This window comes from Sylvia atricapilla, chromosome 8 (assembly GCF_009819655.1).
Source record: "Sylvia atricapilla isolate bSylAtr1 chromosome 8, bSylAtr1.pri, whole genome shotgun sequence".
Classification (NCBI taxonomy): domain Eukaryota; kingdom Metazoa; phylum Chordata; class Aves; order Passeriformes; family Sylviidae; genus Sylvia; species Sylvia atricapilla.
Window position 1 is genome coordinate 17169933 of NC_089147.1, and position 16763 is coordinate 17186695.

A 16763-nucleotide genomic window follows, 5' to 3' on the forward strand; every position below is an offset into this window, starting at 1 on the left:
TAATTCCTCAGAAACTTGTTTGCTTCACATTGTGTAAGGATGTTGGCACCACAGTAGGAGGCGAGTTCTAGTTCTAGTCAGTGTGGCCTCAGTTTAGGTGATTTTGAGTATCTTTTCATGTGTCCTGGGAGTGATTCAGGCCACATTCTTTAGTGACAATGGGAGGTCACTTCAGGACATTCTGAAGAGGCTGGTTTATCACCTTGGGATGGTTAGTCTCTCCGAATTCATTCTTCCTGCATCATGTAGTAACAGCTACAGTTGCTTAGTAAGGAAGTTCATGTCCCTTGCTCCTCAGCTGTAGAAGTGAACTGGAAGGTACCTGGCTCACCATTTCTCTCTGTATCTTTGGCCTTACAAGCTGTAAATACACATTCTACAGAAGAGATCAGTCTTGTCTCAGCTACAATATAGTCAGTATAGGAAGGGAAGCCATAGCTGGAGGAGTTGGAGCTGTTTTGCCAGCTATTGAACACAAATATGAGGTCACATAGCAAATGACTGGTGGACTTTGGCATGGAATTCCACATCTCTGCAGTGTTGTTAATATCCTGTGTGCTACAACACTTGCAGGTAGTTTAAGACAAACCCTATAAAGGCTGGCCTGGGAGTTTTCTACCATAAAGCAATCAGTGAAGTGCACTCCCACTAAAAAGTGCTCTATCTTAAGATATCTCTTACAGCTATCCAGTTCCATACCTTCCTTTATACCAAGTATTTCTTGGCGTAAACTGTAATATCCATAGAGAATTACAGAAGCAGAATATTACCTTTTACATGGAAGTTTGCTTGCTTAATCTCTCTCAAAGGGCAAAGTGTTCTGGGTACTGGCACTTAAATTGTCACACTTCGTTAGCCATGGTAACAGCAGCTGGCTATCAGTGTGTTCTGCTGTGTAAAAATTGACACTGGACAACAGCTTCAGGACTGCTCGGTCAAAGCTCTGAAATACCTGTTTCAAATATTTCACCACTAATTCACCTCGAGAAGTAGAGGATATGTGCCAAGTCTAAATCTTGCTATTGCAAGATTCAGTATTGGAAAATGCCTTATGTGGAGGAGATTTTAAGCCTTCCTGTTTGTTACTTAAAAGTGGTGTGGTGTGGAAAAACTAAGGTATGTTTGTGAATGTTGTAATTTTCATTAAAAAATCTGGCTAAATGCTAGTAAACTTATTTGATCTAGGTAACATGCTTTTGTTTAGGCCCTTTATTTTCTTGCTTATACTTTTAAGTTACTTGTCTTTCACAGTATTTCGCAATGTGACTCTATGATTGCATAGATTTAGGACCGAAGATGCAATATATTGCAAAACAACATTCAAATCCCAAGGAAGGAAGCCTTCTAAGATTATAGAAGCTTTTTCTCCTTAGAATGGAGAGATAAATGTGTTGTTTTTACTTGTGTCTGTTCCTTTTCTCGTTCTGAATCCCTAAATTTGTTAAATAGGTTTGATCTAGATATCTTTGTTGGTTTTGTGTATTAAAAAATAGCATAAAATGGTGAGACATATTCTATTTACCTTAAGACTGATTTTTTTTTCCATAAAAAAACAACTTAATCTACCAAGCTACCAGGCTTAGCTATTTCACCTCCCTCATATGATCTGCAGCGTTGGAGAGGTGGATCCCTGAAGAAGTCTCCATGGTCTGCTTGCTGATTGCTGGCAGTATGTTGGATCTTTTGTCAGTCAGTAGCTTGGCAAATCATGTGACTCATTCTGAAGAGCTGAATGCTTCCCTTAGAAGTAGGAAAATTGACTCTATTCATTAAACTAGACCACAGAAATAGTTTTACCAACCATATGGTTGTACTTAATGTTCATTGAAGAGAGCATCAGTAAGTAATTCACCAAAAGGACTGTTTCCAGCCTAGGGTTTTTTTCCTTGTGTTTTTGTTCTTTTTTTACCTCCTCTCTGAATGACTCTGTATAGTCTTTATGGCTGGCTGACTTTATTTTCAGGTAACAGTGGTGTTAAGGCATGGATGAATCTGCAACCTAATTTTGGTAATCCTTTCTCCTTTCCCCAACTATGTACTGTCACTTCACATATGCTGTAAATGCTCAAGTAACCACTTCTGTAAAAGTAAAGAGTACTTAGATGTACTTGCGTGTGAAATGAATCTGTCTGTGCTCTGTGACTCCTCCATGATAGCACAGGCACATTACTTGCACGGAAGTTTGCTCTTAATGTAATGAGGAATAAATCTTTAGTTTTACAAAACTGCCACTCAGTTCTGTAAAGCAGCTCATACTGAAGGATGGGCAGGATGAGAGGAGAAAGGACTATTCAAACTTTTAATTCAAACCTGCTCTATGATAAATTTCTGTTGACTTCAGTGGCTCAAAGGTGGGATCTCTGTATTCGTTTCCTGAACAGACACACCTGCAGAACTTGACTTGTCTTAATAGAAATTTTACTGCTCTCTTCAGTGGGAGCAGCATCTGTGCTAAAACCCCCCAATCACTTAATCAAGAACATTTGGGACAGGGGGAGAAGGAAATGTCTTACCAACACAGACTCAAACTTAGGCCTTGACCGTCCCATAAAAGAAAATTCTTTAAAAGTGAGCTTGGCTGTTGGGTAGTGATTTTCTTGTGCCAGTTATTAGCTAATTTTAAGGCATGACTTCGTGGTATGAGCTGAATGCCTGAGGATGACTTATATGTTCATCTTAGAACAAATAATCTTGCTAGTCTATGTTGTAGGATGAGTGAGCTGTGTAACTTTCACAGTTAGTGTGAGACACTCAAAAATCTTCTTGCTGAGGAGGCTGGAAGCAGCTGTTGAGGCTGTAGAGGCTAGGCTGGAGTCGAAAGTGACATCCAGAGAATGGGTAAAGTAACATCTTCAGAGGAAACAGGGAGAAACAATGTGCATCTCTTCTCTACCAAGAAAGAAGAGAGATCCTTATGGCTCACTGTGCAAGAGGGCAGAGCTCTGCATAGGATTCCTAATGAGTGCTTTTTTTGCCCAGAGCTGGTACAGAGCAAATCTTCTGCCTCAGTGAATGTTGGACTTGCAGTTTATTTGCATTAGACTGTCTTTTTTGAATGTGAGTGGTTATTTTCAGCTCCATAAAGTAGCAGGGTTGGGGGTTGAACTGAAGATAATCAAAATATAAAGAAAGCAGAGTCTTTATGAAAGTGGAGGAGAGGCAATGGGAGAGAGATGGAAGGAAAAGCTGGATTGTAAGCTATTCTAAGAAACAAAACCTGGAGCAATGCCCAGCAGACATAAAAGCCAGAATGATATAGTAAATGAGGCTGTTGTAATTGATAATTAAAAACTTGCAAGATGTTATGTTCCTTACAATTTTTTTACAGAAAAAAAAATTTCTTATTGCAAGTCCAAGTGAAAAATGAACTTGGAACTGCATCAAGGTTCAAACTTTCCTGTGTTCACCAGAATACAGTAAAAGTGGGTGAAATGTTTCATGAGCTGGAGGTTCATTGAAAATATGCCTGCACACCAATGGTGATGCATTAGACTTCAACCTCAGTGCATATGTGTCATGGTTGCCCTCAGCTCACTTCTAGAGGACTGGCCTGTTTGATGTTTATCTTGCTGAAGTGGATGTGTTTGCTCACCCATAATAAGGAACAAATGGGACCCAAGCCTTTGACTTATGTGCTTCCATACTTGAAAGCAGAAACAAGCCAGTACCATATTTTTTCTTTTTATACTGCTTGGTACTTGAATACAGCTGATTTTTTTTAATGTTATACATACTATTTTAAAAACAAACAAGCCAAACTACAAAGAAATCCAAATCTAAATTTCAACAGATAGCACAACTTTCCAGGACTTCTTGCAGGAGTACAAGAGATGATTTTTCATTCTTCTTGGAATAGCATCTGTAGGCAGTAACAACAGACTTTTTGTTTTCTTAAAATCAGCTGTGTTTCAGGAGTTTGTTGCTTAGGTTATAGGGGGAAATGTTGGCTACTTTCTCTTAGTGTGTTGCACCTGTTTGCAAGCATGGTTGAAATCCTAAGTCGCTCCTTTTGATGGTCTTGGAAAGTTTCTTGAGGTCTAAAGTGTTTTGTTCCCTTCCCCAGTAGTGAAAAAACAGTCTTAGGAAAAGACTACAGTCTTACAGCTACAGTCTGGCTATAATGCAGAAAAATTATTCTTTAAAAAATGTACATGTGGTATCCCAGTAATCATAAATTTTCCCACCAGGGTCGTGTATAGTACTTTGTTCTGCAGTTGTTTGTCTCATAGCACAACTTTCTGACATAACCTCTAGAGAGGCACTGTGCTGAATATAGTTATGGGAGTGTAGAGTAGGGCAACTTGATCCTTTTGCTGTCTGCCTTCACATTAGCAGTTGTAAAGGGCTGGAAAATGCCTGCTAATCCATTTTGTAAACGTTGTAGGAAAAACAACCAATTAAAATGTGCTTATAGACACAGCTTCCATTTTTGCATATTTGCACATAAACTTTGGCTTCTCTGAGGAGAAGCAGCAGCTGAAAGTTGACGGTGAGTAGGGTATGGTGGGTCAGATGACGGCAGGAGAAGAAATTATTGCCCACTTGTAAATTAGGTACAATGGTTACAGGTACATCTATTCTGCAATGCTGTTTTTCTGCTTTGAGACATTGTGAGCAAAACCACAGTTGTATATGCAGGGAAAGGGGCTGAATTGTGACAGTGGCTCTGTCATGGCTTCTTGTACAAGATTGGGTTACTACATTTCTTGAAACTTTGCCCTAATTTCTGTTTAGAAATAAGAACAGTGGTGGCTCAGTAAGCTATTTGGAGCCTTGGGTGTCTAATAGCTGCAGAGCTTTTATTTCTCCGAAGGAAGGTGTATTGACATAGAATACTGATGCCTGTCTTGATTATTCCAAAAATTATAACCAGACTTCTGCAACGACACAGCAAAATAGTTTTTCAGTTTGCTATGAATATCATGCATGAAAGAAAGCAGCGATAGGACTTTCTGCTTACAGTATATCAACTGTTAAATATAACACAGAGCTATAAAAAGCAGAACAAATTTTAGTGTATCTTTTCTACATGGAGGGCTGGACCTAATAAAACCTCTGTGTGTAGTGCTTGAGAAAGAACCTGATTAGTTTCTCTTGTTCTGTTCTTACAGAATGGGTGAGGTGACTGGAGAGTTTGTGGAATCAAGGGGTTTGTCTGTGGTTTTGTACTGATGTCAGAAGTGTTCTACTCTGATTTGTATTACTTGTTTGTGGCTTGCAAGGTCTCTGTAAAAGTGTAGCATGGGTCAGACAAAAGCAGCTTGTGACTGGTATTTGACTTGCATTAGAACAGAGGTTTGGACAGTAGGGGCCATAAACCTGTTAATGTCTTTGTACAACAGCTCCTGGTTCACAGCACATTTGTGCATCTGTGTTAGATCATGTTTGGTCATGCTACATCCAGCATCTTCACCAAGGTGAGAAAACTGACCCTGTACAGCACATAATCTAGGGAAAGGTCATGAGTAATACAGAATATTTCCTTATGTCATCCAGGTATGTGCAATGTCTGTTGAACTAAAGAAATTCTCTAAGGATTAGTAACTTGGTGGACTCCATGCAATGTTCATTGTGATAAGGAGTGCATGAAGGATCTATTATGTCATCATACCTAGTCTTGTGTATATCTTGGAACTTTTCCTCTTGGTCTAATAGTTAGAAATTGATTAAATCCAAAATATTTGAAAAGTAGCCTTAAGAATTTTGTAACATTTCTTGAAAAACTTGTTCTCACGGATTATCCTTATTCTTTGTATTTGCTAGCTAAATAGTTCAAGTCTTTTATGCTTCATTTCTCTAATTTTAATTTGTGTAGCAATGTGGTAATAAAAAAAAAAAAAAAAAAAAAAGGATTACAGAAGTTGCAGCAGGAAATACAGAAACAAGAGGAAGTGTTTTCCACCTCTCTTGCTTGTCCTATGAGTAACTGGATCTATACTGAGGTCTTTGAGACTGCTGGTTTGGGGTCTTTTTGGTCTTATTTCTTTTCCCTAGTTACAGGATTTGAGGAGTGGCAAGTAAAACAAAAGGACAGACCCAAAGAGTGGGGTGGTTTCACTTACAGCAAGTTAGAGCAGTGTGCAAGTAGAGCAAAGACTTAACAGGGGAGATTTAAATAGCTTAAAAGAATGTAACCTATTGACCATGCCTGTTCCACAGAAATATCTTCCCTCTTTATAGTGGCTTAATATAGCTTCCAGAATTAAAAATAGGACATAGTTACCCATGTAAATCTTCTCCATTAGCAATTAGGAAAACATCCTGCAGTATGCAAATGCTGGAGAACCAGCTGTGTACTGTATAACTCCATTATACTCTTGTTGCTCTTTTTTTTTTTTGCTAGAAAGTAGTGTTAGGCATGATCTCCTTTGCATGCGTGAAGATGAAAACGACCTCGGAATTTGGATGGGCAACTTTGCAGGTTTTTTTGCCCTTTCCTCTACCTAAAAATGGAAAGGAGACTTTCTGCAGTTGGTCAGTGAAGGGGATGTTATTCTCCTTTGAGAAAGGGATGTTATTTCTAGTGAATAGAATGCTATGGCAAGTAGATATGTCTGTTGAAGTACAGTCATGGTGCCTGCAAGATCTGAAGAGAATGTCTTTTGTCAGCTTTTGTTACTGGTCATCTGCCTTCTTTTTAAGTTATATTCTGCTGAGGGCATGGGCCTGACAGTCTTTTTGTTTGGATTTTTATATGGTCTTTCACCAGACATAGGGGTTATGACTCTGTTTTTCATGAGGCATTTTAAAGTACTCATCATCATTTAAAAAAATAACCAGAATAACTAGTGACATATACTAAAATAAAAAAATCCATTGTATATTTAGTGCATATTAACATAATATGCACATTTTAATGCTTAAATTGAAAATTTAATTAAATTGCTGGGAAATGTAGTTGGATGATGAACTAAAGCACTTTGCATCCTGAGGAATGCTGCTGTGTAGGCATATGTGTGATACTGCCCAAAAGCTGCAGAACACCACTCCTCTTGGGCTGGGAATGAGGGGAAAGATGTTTATTGTGTCAGAATGCTAAGGAGGAGAAATGCTTCCTGCTTGCAGAGCCCAGAATGCCTCAAAGGCAAAGGAACTAGATGGCATTACTGCATGGCACATCATTGTTTTGGGAGGTCCTTGTTGTCAGGCAGATAGTGAACTTTTATTTCAGACTTCATGCTTAGATCTTTGTACTGCTTAAAGAGCATAATGTGTTACTATTAAAGTGATCAGAGTGCTTCAGTGGAGCCTCTTTTGTCCTTCTCAGTGTTGTATTATACTAAGAAATGTATGTTTCTTAATTTCTTGTTATTCTTTTACAGATGGCTGATCTACAGCTCTATAAACTGGATGAATTGGACTGTTTGATCCAGGGCCTCCTTTATGTTGATTCTGTTGGTTTCAATGGCCAACCAGAGTGTTATTATTTTGAAAATCCTACAGATCCTGAACAGTGCCAGAAAAAGCCTTACTGCCTTGATAATCCATATCCTATGCTGCTGGTTAACATAGGCTCAGGGGTCAGCATCCTAGCTGTGTATTCTAAGGACAATTATAAAAGAGTTACAGGATCCAGGTAAATTTATTTTTGTTTCTTTTAATTGTTTTCTTTTCTCCACAACTGAGCAGGTAGAATTAGAGAGGGTGATCAGTTGCTACAAGTCCAAATTGTGTATGTATTCCCATTTCTTTTAAAAGCCTACCACTAGCAAGGCTGAAAATATCCTAGGACACGTTCAGAGAGGGTGTCTATGAAAGGAAAATGATTGAACTGTTCAACTTTAGGCCTTAGTCTGTTTTTGGTGTTCTTATCTATTTCCCAACTCTTGCTGTGAATTACCAAAATAAAACTGTCCCAGCAAATGAATGATCTCTCCCCTGCATTCTATTTCTCCATATGCAGTACAGATGGATACAAGTTCAATGGGAGACACTGGATTCCTTGCAATTCTGGGTCTTTTTCAAGCACAGAGATTTTGGCATCTTTGGTAGACGTGCTTCTAATCCTTTCTGCTATGGAAGGAAAAACATGACTGCAGTGTGTTGTTGATTTGTTACAGATGATGAAATCAATACTGACTTGTAGCTGGTGTGCAGAGCTTTCTACTGTTCAGATGCTGAGTATATTACCATGCTCTGAGATGTGTTCTGAAAACCCCAGTAATCCAAGAGCACAGACTAAATATGGTGTTCCTGTCTGAACTCCTGTGCTTTTTCATGAAGTGCAAGTGTGGTGTCTCACTGACCACCTTGTTTTCAGTGCTGTGACTGCAGTCACTGCAAATAAGCTAACTTTGCCAGTGGACAAGAAAGAATGAGGAAGGATGTAGAGACAAGTAAGTTGAAGTTCATGTCTGTAAGACTGAAAAGTCCAAAGTAGAACTTCAATGAGTTAGCAACACGTTATGCACAGTTAAATGCTCCCTGCTAATTTTATGTAGTCAGTAAATATTGTACTTCAGCCTTTGCAAACTATTCAAGTGAGTGCTTCTTGCTCAGAGTTCTTGCAGGGAAAGAACATTCAGGGCTGATGCTGGACATGTTTTAAACAGGACCCAGCCAGACTGCTTCCTGCCACTGGCTAGGGGTGGGACAAGATCTGTCTTGGCTGCCAGCCCTTACAGATTTGCCTTTGCTCACTGATCATTCTTTCCTCACTCATTTGAGTGCTCTGCTGGCTAATTATACTTGTGCAGAAAACTTTAGTTAGAGTGCCACGAATAGTGAAGTGGTATCTGTGGTGTTGGATTGGACCTTATTCTTAGCTAATCCTTTAGTATAATTTCTCCTATTTAAGGATTGAAGACTCAAGTCTAGTTCAGGTAAACCACACTGGATGACAGCTGTGTCGAATAGGAACTCAGTGTAGAGTGTCTGTGTTCACTCCTCTGAGGGAGGAGTGTGAGATATGGTTGGCACTTGTGTACAGCATGCTGTAAATGGCAGTCTGAAGGCTTGTGGTAAAAGCTGGTTCAAGCTGCTGGTCTGAAGGGACTGTGCTTTTCTAGCCTTGGAGGAGGAACGTTCCTGGGCCTGTGCTGTTTGCTCACTGGCTGTGAGACATTTGAGGAAGCGCTGGAAATGGCTGCAAAAGGAGACAGCACCAATGTGGATAAGCTGGTGAAAGATATTTATGGAGGAGACTATGAGCGGTTCGGCCTTCAAGGATCTGCAGTAGCATCAAGGTATGTGTTAATGGAGCTGTTTGTAACAGTCCCTTGGGAAACTTCCTGTGCATGTTAAACTGAGTGCATAATCCCTGGACTCTGCACTGTGTCCCTGTGGAAATGTTACTCAATGTGTCATGGGATTTGTCCTTAGATCTCTCACCTACTTCTTGCTCTTTTTTATTAAACAGGTGTTAAGTAATGCCTGATGCAGTATGCTTCCATTTAAATTGCAGTTATTTTGGAAGTGCCCTTGCTCATTGTTCTGCCTTTCTAATGAGATCCCTTTTCACATTTCAAATCTGTCGCAAATGAATGGTTATCAAATCCAAGCAAAGCTTGCTAAATGATAATATTTTAAGGGCTTTTATCACTCCTGAATATCTCATGTTAAAAGACATGATCTTCCTCACACAGCTTTGGTCATATGATGAGTAAAGAAAAGAGAGATTCCATCAGTAAAGAGGACTTGGCCAGAGCTACTTTGGTCACCATCACCAACAACATAGGTTCTATTGCTCGTATGTGTGCATTAAACGAGGTAAGTTATTTACCATGAGCTTAAAACCTTTAGAAACAACATAGTGAGATTATCAGGATGCAAAAATACAAATTGCTGACATTGGTGTGTCACTGCCTAACATCATGCCATAACTCTTATGGCTTTTTATGTGTGTGCTTTGATGCAAAGTGTAAGGCTGTTCAAGCTTCAGAGCTAGGGAAGAGGGGAGAAAATTGTCTGTAAAGATCTTTTTGAGGCACTGAACTTCAGCCTGGAATGTTCAGTTGTTCTCAAGCTGTAATGCACAGATATTAACATGTTTGTAATACTAATTATTGCTCTGTTACTTTGTAGTTATTTACAGGTTTTACTATAGCATGAGAGAATTTATTTTGAATACTCTTCTACTTGGATTGTTTCCACAGCAGATTGGGTTCAAAGTGTGTATTGTGTTAAATGTTTGGAGAGATGCAAGTTCTATTGTGCTGTGTCAGAAAGAACAAAAATGCAGTTAGTTTTCTTGCCTCAACTCCTATCAGATGATTATTACATTCTTTTCATTAGGCATGATAAATAGGGATGGATTGTTCCATCCATACACTACAGCTTCCAGCAGTTAAAATAAAAAACAAACCCAAAAAACCCCACCAGAAACCGAAACATTTAGGCCCTTGCTTTTATCTGCAAATTGGATTGCATCCTTTACAATTATATGGTAACTAATACCTTTTATCTGCTCTGAGGAGATAATGAATTTATATGATTTTTTTTAATACACAGGTGTTTGAGCTGCACAGCATTCTGTTGGTAGAAAAAATTGCTGCTGCTTTTATATTTTTAATCAACAACGCACACACGCAGCCAGAAAAATTGAACAAAACAAACCCAAGAAACTCACCAAACTGCCATCCAATCACTTCATTAGGTCCCATCTAGCTTATGGCTTTATCAGAAATAGTAAATAATTAATCACTGGTGCTTTTGGTGGGTGTGGGTTTTGATGTGGTTTTTAATCAACATTTGCCACATCTCCCTCTTGGTCTTTCCAAGATAAAAGGTCCTAATACTTAGTCTCCTTATCTAAAAAATAGAGAAGACACTTTTATGCACTGTTTCGTCTTTTTAATCTTTTTACGGTTGCAATTTTAAGATTGAGTTATGAGATCTTAATATCATATGCAGAGTTTGGTTGCTCAATGAATTTACATGATGGCATATTGATAAATTTTGTGTTCAGAGCTCCTTTACTAACAGTTCATAATATTTCATTTTTGTGAGCGTGGAACTCATTTCTAAGAAATCATCAACAGTCCCCCTATGGTATCATCTTAAAGTGGCTAATTTGAAGCCTTTCATTGTGTCTGCATAATCAAGTGTCTCTGTCTTTGCCTCTTTCAGTTGTGTCATTTCACTTTTTTAATTTGAACTTCATCTCCCTCATTTTTACCTCAGTCATGGGATATGTCTCTTCAGCACTGCTGTGCTGTTCATTTTTTATTCTCTTTTGATTTTGTATGCCATTATTATGTTTGTTGCTCATACTCCTCTCTAAAGGACTTTTAAAATACATTGATCAGCACAAATTGTACTGTATGCCTCTATCAAATGCCACTGATAACCTTCCTTCATTGTGAAAAGTGGCTACAGATCTATATTTCTTTTCTTGGCAATTTGACTCTTTCTGTCAGGATGATGCTCTTTCAGTGTTCTCTTTGCTTTCAGCTTCTTTACAGTGTTGCCTTGTGGCATGGAGTTCAAGCAGCATTGTACAGGGCTATCAAAGCATAGAGAGTTGCAGCAGGGAGCCACATGCAGTGCATTCAGAGGAGGAGATAGGCTGCTGGTGAAACTAATGCTTCTGAGTCATTGTGAAAGAGTTCCTAACATCTGTGTTCTAGGGGCAGGCCTCTTAAAAACTGATGTGATCCGTGGAATTTTGTGGAGGAATGTGAATTGATGTGTTAAATGTTCTTCATTTCACAGTGTCCAAGCAGAATTTCTCCAACACTTGAAGTAAATTATTTTGTAGTTTTAGAGAATGAAAATTTCATTTACTTGGTTTATGTACTATTAAAAAGAAAAACATGCAGTATCATTTCAAGTAAGCTTATCTTCAGATGGCTTGCTCTTGGGGAAAAAAACCTTATGCTATCATTCTGCTAAATATTCTAGACATCTAAATTGCCTTTGGGACACATGGCTCTGACTTACGGCAAGCTGGATGAATCAAATCCTCAAATAAGAGCTAAATAAGCAGTTGAATATGATATTCTTTTGTGGAGCTTGTATGTATTAGATTAGGGTTATGGTAAAGCTCACTTTTAGGTTGACAGAATCAATTTATGCCTTGAAGCAAGACTTTCTGATAAGTTTTTTCCCAATGATTGCAGCTTTAATATTGTGTTGAAAATTACTTGCATATGTGCAGGAAAAAATGAGGCTGGGGAATAAATGAAATATTCTGTCTGCAGAACTTCAAAGCAAATTTGCTTGCACAAAGTTGGCAGGGAGTAGAAAAATTCCATAGTCTGGAACCATTTGGCCACAGACCCTTTGAAATGGCTTGTCCTAGGCACAGCAGAAGTGCATAAAGGAAACTGATATCCTGGTTTATACTTTTCTTACTCACAGAAAATGTAAGTTTGCATCTGAACAAGCTGCCTTGCAAAAATATGTGCAGGGGGTTTTTTATTGTGTTATTGATACAGATTTCCCTATTCAGTTATATTGGGAAATATGTGAATATACTACATTAAAGTTATCCTATAGCTTTCTGCTGCAGGGTAGTTGAACAATTTAACAAGACCCCACAGAGTGAAAGAGTGCAAGTCTTTTCCAGGATGCTATAATTTGATTAGCTTAAATAAGCATGTCACTACCATCTCTTCAGCTGTTTAAGATTTCTGTCTTTCAGCTTTGAAAGTTTCAGCAGTGGACAATTTAAAAGTAAATTGACAAGGCTCCCTTAAGAGTAGCATTTTGACTTCTGAAAATGCTAGAGTTGTTTTTGCTTCAGTTCAGAAAATGTAGGAAACTATACTATTAATACAATTTTTAACTTTGTCAACTCAAGGAATGTTTGAAACAAAATTGAAATTTGCACATTGATATATAACTGTTATTCTAGTAGATGTGACTAGTAATTTTAGATACAAAATTTGCAGTAATTTTTATACTCTCTGTTAGGTATTGCTTCTGGTAACAGTAGCTTTGTTTTTATATTCAGAGAAAATCATACGCCTGTGAAATTGAAATGTAGATTCTAATCAATTTTATCCTATGGCATTACATGAAATGAATGAGTTTCATATTTGTCCCTCCTTTGTCTGAAGTTGCTTCAGAGACAAAACTGCCTAGTCTAAGGATGCAGGGTGCTCCTGGCCACGTTCTATAGCAGCATTTTGAAATTTAGGAAGATCTTATTTTCATTCATAAATTCCTGAGTATGAATGCATGCTGATGTGACTGCAGAGTCTAAGGAGATAGATGACTGAAGCTAAATTATTTCAATAAAGTTTGTTGCTGCCTTTGGTTTGAGGGCAGTCAGGCATGTCCCTCACTCAGTGGAGACTGGGCGAATGAGTTTCCAGTGAGGGTGTTCCCTGGGGTGTGTCACAGTCCTGGGCATGGCACCACTGTGGCTGTAGCACAGGAGTTGCTGCAGAGCCAAGTGTTGGGCTTTATAGAGCTGGGTCAATGTAGAGCTTGCTAATTCTAGCCCCTGTGCAGTCCTTCTGGCAAACCTCTGCAGAAGACTCTTGAATATACATTCCTAGACCTCTTCAGGACTCCTATAAAAGCTTTTATCTCCAGGACATGGCCTCCTGCTGAATCTTCTAGAACAATTCTAGTGTGTGATGAACATCATCTGGTACCAATGCAAAATGCAAGTGCAATTTTGTGCATAGCAGGCAGAGCTGGGGTTGGTAAGATAGTTATTGGCATTGTTTAAACACTGCACAGAACCACTGCTTAAATGTGTTTATGTGATGTACATACAAGTAAGGATGGTCTGTGGCTTTCTCATTGGCAGCCTAGTGCTGATGATTCAAAAAACCTTAATTTCCTGAATGAAAACTGAGTTCAAATGAGCTTTGAAACAAAGGAATACCATACATATCAAGTATTGTGTTGGCCCCATTTCACTTGCTTTTTGAAAATGGAGTCTCAGTCCTGATAAAAGATAATGATGAAAGATGCTGCTTCCCATCTCTAATGTAATCCTTCTCAGATTCCCTTCAGAGGTTTTCCATCTGGATTTAATAAACATTGTGATCTCTGGAAAGCTGCTTCATTTAACATGCAGAAGGGGAAAAATGTCTTCAGTGTGACCATATACAATTAAAAAGCCAAACCCCACCACCAAAATGCTCATAATCTGAGTCGTATTAGAAAGATTGTGATATTTATTCAATATTTTAAGCAATTATTGATCATCTATGATAATAGCTCTCACTTTCTCTGTAATAAAACTCTACACCTCCCTGCTCTTGCAATGTCTCTTACATAGCGGTCAGTAACTGCAAGATTTTTTTACTTTTTAGTTTGAAGTATTTAAATGTAACCTAAAATGCCCATTTAACTGTGTAGTAGAGGTAAAGGTACATGTTAAATGAGGCAAGTCATTTAGCTGAATATAATTTTCTGATACGTTTTTCAAATTCAATTTTACAGAACATCGACAAGGTGGTGTTTGTTGGCAACTTTCTCAGAATTAATATGATTTCTATGAAGGTGCTAGCATATGCTATGGATTATTGGTCCAAGGGACAGCTAAAAGCTCTGTTTCTGGAGCATGAGGTAAGGAAATAAGTGTTGAACTTCTATTTGTAAGAACGAAATTCTTGTAGTTCTTTATTTGCTGAACTTGAAAGAGGAGAAATGCCATTGCTTTGAATTGAATGCACAAGCTAAGTTCTGCATAAATGCTATTTAGTTTACAAATTTATTTGAAAATACTACTTGTTAACTCCTTGGTTTGATCACTAGTCTTGTGGTATGTGCTGTTAAACATTGCCCATTTCTCGTATTTGCTTTCTGACCTTGATAGCAACAATGTTCATTTGTGTGGGCTGGTGTATGAAAACCTCAAGTATAATTCATTTTTGTAAACATAATTTTGAGGTGATTACCAGAGGGGCAGGTCCATAATGGAAACTGCTCTGCCTCAGTACAGGATCAATATTACAATTTTGTAATTATTTTTTTATAATTTTGGAGAACTGTGTAAAACTTTCCAGTATCAGGCCTTTTCTTCTGTCTAAGGCTCATCTTATTAAATAATATTTTAGATATAGCAAATATTTGGCAGGGCTGACATTCTTTTGGCTCCCTTAACAAAACTGAAAACTTGGTGTTCATGTTGTGTCTTATTTTGGAATTTGATTGGTTTTGGTTTTCTTTTGCCTTTGTTGAAAGGGTTATTTTGGAGCTGTTGGGGCTCTTCTAGAAATGCTTAAAATGACAGATGATCAGTGATGAAGGTGTCTGAAGAGATTCCTACTGCGGATGCTGCTGGGTAAGAGTGAAAGCCACTACAAGGATGGAAATGAAGCCATTATGGTAGTTCTACCTGCTGGATTTGTAAATAATTTAAAAATCCTTTTAGCTGATCTTTAATTTCTGGGTTTTGACCTTATACTTCAGAATTCATAATGGGAATTACGAGGGTTTTTTTTCTGTACACTGTATTTTTTAGGGGAAAAATGTGCAAAGTGGCCAAACATACAGATTTTATGGATTTATTTTAAAAAATGGATACTGTTTAATGTAGGACTTGTGATATGAGGCATCTGCTTTTCTTCTGGGGTTTACTGATTAGTGTGGTAATTTTAACTTCATTTAGTAATCACTCTAGGAGATTTTTTTATCTTATTTTCATGACGTTTCATGATTTGTTCTTGGTTTCAAATGAAACTACAAAACTGATGCATTTTACTGTGAAAACTAGTCACTGATTTTTTTGCCTTTCCTTTCCTCATTAGATGAGACACTTTACCATCTCTCTGCCCCCCCAAAAAATAAATTTGCAAACCATTCTGTGGCTAAATGTGTTTCTTATGAAGGAGTGTGAGGAAGCTTGGTAACAGCAGGGGTTTAAGTTTGTAATTTTTCAGTAGTCATGAATTGCAACAGGAAGAGACTGCCAATTGGTTTTGCAGGGCTGATTCTTCTCTATAATAAAAATTGTAAAGAAGATGTGAACTAAAATTTTAATTATTAAATTCACACTAAAATGAAAATTTGTTTCTGATGAAAACCTCTGATCAACATGAAGAGTTCTGTATTAAAGATGTTATTCACACTTGGTATTAGATGGCAAAGGGAGATTGTCTTCTGTTATTTTCTGTAGTCTGCAAGTTTAAATTGTTCTTAATTGAAAACAACTGATAACAGCATTATTAAAAGCCCAATGACTAAAATCAAAAAAATACTGACCAAAGTATTTTTTGCTGTAAGACTAGTGTTAACTTTCCCTCCAGGACAGTAAAACTTGAATGTTTATTCCAATACAATATTTTCTACTTTTTCTGGTTTGTGGACCTCTCTAGATTTTTTCCCCCCAAGTTCAGTTGAGCTCCCTTTGAAATCCATGTACTTAGGTTGCTGCAGAGGATGTATAAACTTGCTTTCCTTGGACACCTTGAGGGCTCACAAATGAGAGGCCAGAAACGGTTTGTTAATTGTTTTGTCTTGCTAGACTGTATGTGTTGTCACATAATGTAAATGACTCATCAGAGGGACAATTTAAAATTCAGTATATTTTTGGAAGGGGGTATATTTCGCTTTTTCGAGTCATTAACTTACATATCTCCCAAATGTTGAAAGATGGTAATATTGAAGTGTTAACTTGTCTGATGGAAATAAAGACCACTACTGTTTGGACAGTTTTAATGTATCTGTGGAATTCATTTCTTGAAAGCAATGATGTGACTTACATAACACCTTTTTTGTGACATACATGACTACCTATTTCCATGGTAATCATTTGGTTCTTCATAACAAAGCTTTAGTCTTTGAAGCCTTTTGCCTGCTTGAAGTTGACTTTAAAGGACTGTAAACAAAAAGGAGATAATATTAGCATGTAATATTAA

The 16763-nt window shown here is 37.8% G+C and overlaps 1 protein-coding gene across 6 annotated transcripts in view; it reads left to right on the plus strand.

The window, feature by feature from the left end:
• Positions 1-16559, plus strand: part of PANK1 (pantothenate kinase 1) — a 34746-nt gene extending 18187 nt beyond the window's left edge. For all 6 annotated transcript variants that reach the window (XM_066323864.1, XM_066323865.1, XM_066323867.1 and 3 more), the window contains 5 exons: positions 7323-7576; positions 9009-9185; positions 9585-9708; positions 14344-14469; positions 15088-16559. In XM_066323864.1, the coding sequence (XP_066179961.1) occupies positions 7323-7576; positions 9009-9185; positions 9585-9708; positions 14344-14469; positions 15088-15147 (741 nt within the window). In that variant the 3' untranslated portion in view covers positions 15148-16559. The remainder of the gene's footprint in view (positions 1-7322; positions 7577-9008; positions 9186-9584; positions 9709-14343; positions 14470-15087) is intronic.
• Positions 16560-16763: the final 204 nt, after the last annotated feature.